Source organism: Podarcis muralis, chromosome 1, assembly GCF_964188315.1.
Source record: "Podarcis muralis chromosome 1, rPodMur119.hap1.1, whole genome shotgun sequence".
NCBI classification, from domain to species: Eukaryota; Metazoa; Chordata; class Lepidosauria; order Squamata; family Lacertidae; genus Podarcis; species Podarcis muralis.
Genome location: NC_135655.1, coordinates 24,665,081 through 24,673,220, shown reverse-complemented (window position 1 = coordinate 24,673,220; position 8,140 = coordinate 24,665,081). Strand labels below are relative to the sequence as shown.

General features: G+C 43.1%; 1 protein-coding gene across 1 annotated transcript; it reads left to right on the top strand.

Annotated features, from left to right (window-relative positions):
• The first annotated feature begins 263 nt into the window (after positions 1-263).
• GPR65 (G protein-coupled receptor 65) lies at positions 264-7,907 on the top strand. The gene is made up of 2 exons (XM_028707100.2): positions 264-378; positions 6,206-7,907. Exon 2 carries the CDS (start codon positions 6,366-6,368, stop codon positions 7,419-7,421), a length of 1,056 nt encoding a protein of 351 aa, XP_028562933.2. The 5' UTR covers positions 264-378; positions 6,206-6,365; the 3' UTR covers positions 7,422-7,907.
• Positions 7,908-8,140: the final 233 nt, after the last annotated feature.

Genomic DNA, 8,140 nt, shown 5'->3' with positions numbered 1-8,140 from the left:
ATCACAGGCCTTGAAGAGACCCCCACAAATATCATCCAGACTGACTCTCCAACCCTATAGTAATCCTTTTAGTGTTCCCTCTTCGGTAAGCTAAAGACTTGGTGAACCTTATGGCCCCTTTCCCTGTACAAATAGTATTAGTGTGAAAAGATTTAAGCTCCAGATCATGTGGGCAGAAAAGAAACCATGGTTTCCTCCCATCACCACCAGCAACTGCAAAGTTGTTTCCTCTTTTTCCTAACCTCTCAAAGCAGACTACTCTAGCAATTTCCTGTCTCTGCATGAGAAATGGTTCTCATTAGAGCACATTGTCTTTTGAGGCTGAAGTGTCTAAAGTAACTAAAACAAAGCAGCAGAGCAGGTCACAACTGAAGTAAGGTAAGTCCTAATTCTTACAAAATACTAACAGACTCTCTTATATTGGTACGAAATATGGTCTGCTGAGTGGTTTTAATTAGAAATACAGGTTTCAGGCTATGTATAAAGGCTGAAACTACGAGATCTGTTCGAGATCATCAAACAGCAGTGCCAGCTTGGGCCTTTGACTGTGGGTGCCATACAGCGTGCATGGCCCTGACATTGAAATTTATGGGTGCCCAGCACTTTCATGGGGAATTTTGTGGGTGTTTGGGCACGCAGCGCCCCAGGGATTTGGCATCTATGTCATCAAACTAAGGTTGACACAAGAGGTTTCCTCTTGACAGACAATGACATAAACTGTTTCAAAATACATTGACCTGTAACTTCTAAAAACTATATACAAACAAAGATCAGTAATGTTTTTCTGGCCCAGGCTTTGGAGCATTGTATGGATAGATTGGCCAGCGGCCGTCAGTGAATGTAACACAAGGTGCACCCTTGGCTTTCTTTTCTTTTCCCCCCCTCCCTGTGCCCTGTGTTGATGTGGGTGGGTCAAACCTGCTCCACGGTCCTTTTTACAATCAAGAAGTATATAAATTTTATGAAATAAATAAATAAATAAATTGTTGGATCCCTCCACTAAACTGTTTCGGAAGCCAGTGGAGGGCAGCTAGCTTCTAAGGGGGAGATTAATAAAGAACAGCTTTGTAAAAGGTTGCGGCCATGTGCTCCAATTGTCCAATTGCCAGTGTGGTGTAGTGGTTAAGAACGGTGGACTTGTAATCTGGTGAACCGGGTTCGCGTCTCTGCTCCTCCACATGCAGCTGCTGGGTGACCTTGGGCTAGTCACACTTCTCTGAAGTCTCTCAGCCCCACTCACCTCACAGAGTGTTTGTTGTGGGGGAGGAAGGGAAAGGAGAATGTGAGCCGCTTTGAGACTCCTTCGGGTTGTGATAAAGCGGGATATCAAACCCAAACTCTTCTTCTTCTTCTTTTTCCCCTTTCTGGAATCTGTCCCTGGTAAATCTCCGTCCTCTCTTTCAGAAAATGCCTTTGTCCTTAGTGTGTGCATGCAAGCGTGCACTCACACAAAAGTGCAACAAGAGTTCTCGATCGTCCCCTTTATCTCTCAATCAGGTCTCGATCGTCCCCTTTATCTCTGAGTGCATTCAAATACCACTGTATTGGCAGAGAGATAGAGAGAGCGCTTCTATAGATAGGAAATGTGGCTGAATCTTCTCTGAGTTCCAAGTATTCTGCAATAGACTGATGGCCATCAACACGGACAGCTTTCAAAGAAGATAGCTCAGTCAGTAGAGCATGAGACTCTTAATCTCATGCAATGTGCAGCAGAGAGGGATAAATTAAAATATCGTGGGAAATGGGGTGGGAAGTCAAGCAAAGACAAAATTGTTATTTATTGAAGTATATATGTTAATTGTTTGAAAATTCAAATAAAAATTGTTATAAAAAGAGACCCTTAATCTCAGCTTCGTGGGTTTGAGCCCCATATTGGACAAAAAAATCCTGCATTGCAGGGGGTTAGACTAGATGACCCTTATGGTCCTTTCCAACTCTACAATTCTGAGTATATGAGTTTATGGATTTGACAAATTTATGGAGGATAAGGCTATCATTGATGGGCATATTCATCCTCCTTCGAATACCAGTTGATGGGAATCACAAGTGAGTAAAGTCTTGTTGCACTCAAGCTCTGCTTTCAGGGCTCCCATAAGCATCGGATTTGACACTGTGAGAAAAGGATGTTGAACTCGATGGGCCATTGGCCTGAACAAGGAGGCTCTCCTTGTGTTCTTCGGCAAAAGTACCCCTATTCCGAGCTCAGTTTTATGACTGAAGTCTTAAACACACTTAGTGGGATTTTCTTCTAAATACACCTGTTTAGAATTCAGTGGCATAGCACAAGGCTGGTTGCCCCAGGTGCAAAATTGTTAGGGGCACAAAAATTTCAACACCTGGTGCCACCTCAATACAGCTGTGGGTTTCCGTTGCTGGGCTCCATTGAAAATGGCTTCTCCATACGAACCAGGAAGTGACCTTTCCAGACAACAGAATGACTCTTCTTTTCTTATTTCTGTGGCTGTGATCTCCTGGGTGATGCGGATGCCGTTAGGCAGTTGAATGTGCACGAGTACTTGATCTGTTTCCCTCCTACCCCTCCATGCGGTCCTGGGCACTGGCAGCCCACGTTACACCACTGTTAGAGTTGCTCTCTGTAATGGCCAGCTAACTAATACCCCCTGCTTCAGAAGCCTGCAATAATATGCGTGTGTCCTGGAGAACAACTTCACAAGTGCAATTACAGTGGTGCCCCGCAAGACAAATGCCTCGCAAGACAGAAAACCCACTAGACGAAAGGGTTTTCTGTTTTGGAGGTGCTTCGCAAAACGAATTTCCTATGGGCTTGCTTCGCAAGACGAAAATGTCTTGCGAGTTCCTGCAGGGTTTTTTCCCTTCCCCCCCCCCTTTTTCCCAAGCCGCTAAGCCGCTTATCAGCTGAGCCGCTAAGCCGCTAAGCCACTTAACAGCTGATCCGCTAAGCCGTTAAGCCGTTAAGCCGCTTAACAGCTGATCGCTAAGCCGCTTATCAGCTGATCCGCTAAGCCGCTTAACAGCTGATCCGCTAAGCCGCTTATCAGCTGATCCGCTAAGCCGTTAAGCCGCTTAACAGCTGATCCGCTAAGCCGCTAAGCCGCTTATCAGCTGATCCGCTAAGCCGCTAATGGGCTTGCTTCGCAAGACAAAAAAACCGCAAGACGAAGAGACTCGCGGAACGGATTCTTTTCGTCTTGTGAGGCACCACTGTATTATGAACCAGTTTATAACTCTATAAAAAACCTCCAGGGTTGTATCCTGTGCTAGTCCTGCTCAGAACAGACCCGCTGAAGTTAATGGACCTGAATAACTAAAGTTCGTGCCTTTCCATGGGTCTACTCTGAGTAGGACTAGCAATTTCAAAGCTGCTTCCAAACAAAAATATTTCTGCACTCGGAGAAATGCGAAGTTATCAGCAGGAACCCAGACAAATGCTTCTTGCTGGCTGCTCCCAGACTTTGGAACTCCCTTCCTGAAAAAGTTAGACCGGCTCCCTCCTTTCTGTCCTTCTGTCCTTTTCTATTTCAAAAGGCCTTTGTGAACTGACTCTTTTAAAGGAAAAGGCTGGTGCTGTGGGGGTTTTTTTATTGTTATTGTCTTTGTTTTTAATGGATCTTTGTATATTATTTTAATTCTATTAGTGTTTAACTACATTTTAATGATAGTCTTTTCTGCGTTTTTAGCTTGTTCTGTTTCATCTGTGTAAGCCGCCTTGAGTCTCAGGCTGGGAAAAAGGCAGGATATAAAAAAATATAATAGTCATAATTCTCTTCCTACAGTTATTTCCCCCCAAACACAAATCCATACAGATTAGCTTGGAAAGTGACCTTCCTCCCCCACCCACCCTCCTGCTACTACATTTATTTTAGCAAGTGTGCAGTGTGGATTCTTGAAGGTCAAAGCGCTTATTGGCTAGGGTCTACAATGCTGATCAAATTACATATATCAACTCCCATTAATGTCTCACATTACATTTTAATGATAGTCTTTTCTGCGTTTTTAGCTTGTTCTGTTTCATCTGTGTAAGCCACCTTGAGTCTCAGGCTGGGAAAAAGGCAGGATATAAATAAATATAATAGTCATAATTCTCTTCCTACAGTTATTTCCCCCCAAACACAAATCCATACAGATTAGCTTGGAAAGTGACCTTCCTCCCCCACCCACCCTCCTGCTACTACATTTATTTTAGCAAGTGTGCAGTGTGGATTCTTGAAGGTCAAAGCGCTTATTGGCTAGGGTCTACAACGCTGATCAAATGACATATATCCACTCCCATTAATGTCTCACATTACTAGTGTATAGCGAGCACCATTGCTCCAGCCCTGCCTCTCTCACACAGAGGCTTCTTTGGTTTAGCATGTCGTGCAAACCTTAGATTGTGGTTTAGCACTCTCCAGTCTAGAGATGGGCAAATCTGTCAATTTCAGTTTCTCTCAGTTCCTCATTCCACCCTCCTCTTAACTTTAGTTCTCCGCATTTCTATCCTCATGAAAATTTAGCAGCATTTTAGTAAGAATTTCTCCTAATACAAATATTTGCTTGCAATTTTGCCTAATAAACACATTTCTGCAAAGCGTTTTCCTGTTCTATAATTCATTTCTGTATGCTGTTTTCAGGCATATATGCATGTTTATGCACACCTTACTCTAGTAAATGCATTTCGTTTAGTAAACATTACTTGGCTGGAAAACTGCATTGTAAAATACAGAGAAGTGTGAATTTTGAAGGATGGCTGTGTTTTGCCCCTGCCCCTATTTCAGAAGCGTGAATTAGGTTGGTTCACCAGCAAATGCAAATTTCTCCCCCAGCCCAATTTCAAACAATCAGTGGCTCGTGGTTTGCCCAGATCTAAGGTATGAACTTATCTGGGCAAACCACATATGAACTTGGGTTTGGACAAAATGCTGGGCCAAACTATGGCTTTACCTCAGTGCAACAAAGCGGCAGAATGAGAGAGTGCCCTCACTCACTCATTCATACTAAGCCATGTTGTTTCATATTCTGTACTTCTTCTTTTTAGTGTATTTTGGGTGAACTCTTGAATGAATGTCATCTGAACCAAATGTTGTGTTATATAGGAAGACAGAAACTTGCCTTATACTGAAATATAGTGTCCAGATCAAGGGAAATAATAGTCCCACTCTATTCTGCCTTGGTCAGACCACACCTGGAATACTGTGTCCAAGTCTGGGCACCACAATTTAGGAAGGATGTTGACAAGAGTGTGTGCCAAGGAGGGCAACCAAGATGATCAAGGGTCTGGAAATCAAGCTTTATGGTTGAAGGAGCTGGGTATGTTTAGCCTGGAAAAGAGGAGATATGATGTTCATCTTCAAATATCTGAAGAGCCGCCACATGGTAGAGGAAACAAGCTTGTTTTCTCCTGCTCTGAAGGGTAGGACTTAAACCAATGGCTTCAAGTTACAAGAAAGGAGATTCCAAATAAACATCAGGGAAAAACTTTCTGACAGCAAGAGCTGTTCGACATGGAAACAATCTCCCTCAGGAGGTTACGGACTCTCCTTCCTTGGAGGTTTTTAGCAGAGGTTAGATGGCCATCTGTCATGGATGCTTCACTTGAGATTCCTGCATTGCAGGTGGTTGGACTTGTAGTCCCTTCCAACTTTACAATTCTATGATTCCACAGTAAAGACCAATGCAAAGAATTTATCTACCTTCTCTGTGACCTCTCTGTCCTCCCTCAGGTATTTTAATCCCCCCACATTTTTTCTTTGTCTAGACCTTGTTCCGTCTCATTGGGTGGATTCTTGCTAATGGTGCATTTAAATAAATGTTTGCTTTTCTGCTTTTCGGAATTTGCTTCACACATTCTTCCTTTGCTTACCTTATCAGAGTTCACTACAGTTTGTGGTCTTTTTATTTTTCCTCTTTCAGCAAGTGATCCTGCAATTTAACTACATTGGCTCCCTTTTTGTACTTCTTTGTAGCTATTCTAATCTGTGCTGTGTTATTTTCTCCCTCAGAGATTGTTCTGGACATGAGCCATTCCTTCTAGATGGTCCTTCATTGCTCAGTTTTCCTTCCTTTCAGAATTTTAAAAGAGGGAAAGAGACCCTAAAGCCACCCAAAATGACAGATGTACAGCAGTACTTTTAATCATCTCCATCCTTTTACTACTGTTTTTTGCTTTGAGCGTCATTGACAATTGTCTCGATCAGAGTAACTAAACAAACCATCTAATTGCATCTTTTCTTTCTCTCCTTTGCAGCAAAGAAACAAAAACAAAACACAGTGAATTGCATTTTGGTGAAGGTTGACAATCTGGACCATAAGAACCTATTATCTGCTCTTCTGTGACCCAAAATTGGATTGGGACAACTAGTAATTTTTGGCATCATATCCCTTCGATCTGGAGTGAACTGGTCTTAATGGAAAGAATGGCCTGTAATAAATCATTATGCAATGAAACAACTTGTCTTGTAACTTACGAACTAGATCAACATTTGTTTCCTGTTCTCTACAGCATTTTGATTATTATCAGTATTCCTGCCAACTCTGCATCCCTTTATATATCCTACAGCCAAATAAAGCAAAAAAATGAGCTGGGCATCTATCTTTTAAGTTTAGCTTTAGCTGACCTGCTTTACACTTTGACCCTGCCTCTATGGATTTATTATGCTCAGAATGAGGATAACTGGGACCTTTCCCAGCAACTTTGCACTTTTTCTGTTTTCCTTAAGTACTTGAATTATTACACCAGCTCAGCATTTCTCACCTGCATTTCCATTGATAGATACTTAGCTGTAGTCTATCCATTGAGGTTCCATTATTTGCGTACAAGAAGATTTGCCTTGCTTGCCTCTATCTTTGTCTGGGCCTTCGAAATCATGTCAAACTATCAGGTTTTAAAGAACGAAGACATATTTAATGAAACTTTTGTATCCACAAACCATACATTTTGTTATGATACATATCCTCTAGTAAACTGGCAGGCCCAACTGAACTTTTACCGTGTGGTTGTGGGGTATGCAATCCCACTAGCCATCATGGTCTTCTGCTACCAGAAAATATACCGAGCCGTGAAGAACAATCAAGCAACCCGGAACAGGGACAAAAGGAAAATCAACCACTTATTGCTGAGCATCGTTGTCACTTTCTTTTTGTGCTTCACTCCATATCATGTCGTTCTGTTCATTCGCAGTATCGTTGAGCCATGTGAGTGTGACTGTGGCTGTGGCTGTGACGCTGCTCAGAGGATGTTTATACCTTACAGGATTACAACTGCACTGACGAGTTTGAACTGTATAGCTGACCCAATTCTCTACTGCTTCGTGAGTGAAACTGGAAGAATGGATATTTGGAACATGCTCAAGTGCGGCTCTTCTGAGAGCCAAAGAGATGCACAACTTTCACAAAAGGTTGCCATTTCCAGTAGTTCACAGGACAAAGCCATGATGGTTCTGAAATCAGAAACTGTGCTATAGAGCAGCGATACAGGAATAGGGGGTGGGGCGCTGCGGCCCTCTGTAAGTTGTTGGACTTCAAGTCTCATCGGCCCCTGGCTGTGTGAGTGAAAAGGACCAGCCTTTTTGTGCCTGAAGAAAATAACAAGATGGTGTCCTCATCCCAAACCAGAAGCTGACTGGACTCCCAGCTGAATCTTACTTCATCACTGGCGTTGGGTCACTGTCTTCCACCACACCTAAGGGCAGGAGTATGCACAACTCTGTTCTCCAACATCTTGGTACCACTCCCCATCCCCCCAGTATCTAAGGCAGCTGCTTTACCCTGGCAAAAGATAATTGGAGTGGGAGTTTGAAATGAATGAAGCGGTAAAGTTTGGCTTCTCTCTCTCCCCGCCCCCTTCATCAAATTCAGTTTGCCATATTTCCACATTGGCATGGTTGCTTTTTTAAAAAGTCTGGGTGAAAGTTTAATTTATTATAAAATAAAATGTATTCTGTGCACAGGAAAGCTGTTCTAGATCACTCTGTTGCTTTCTGTTTTAGTTGGAAACTGCTCTTCATTGTACAGTGGACGCTCGGGTTGCGAATGTGATCTGTGTGGGATGCACGTTCGCAACCCACAGTGTTTGCAACCCGCAGCAGCGCGTCTGCGCACGTGCAGGTTGCGATTCGGTGTTTCTGCGCATGCGCAAAGTGCGATTTAGCGCTTCTGCGCATGCGCGACTACCGAAGCCCAG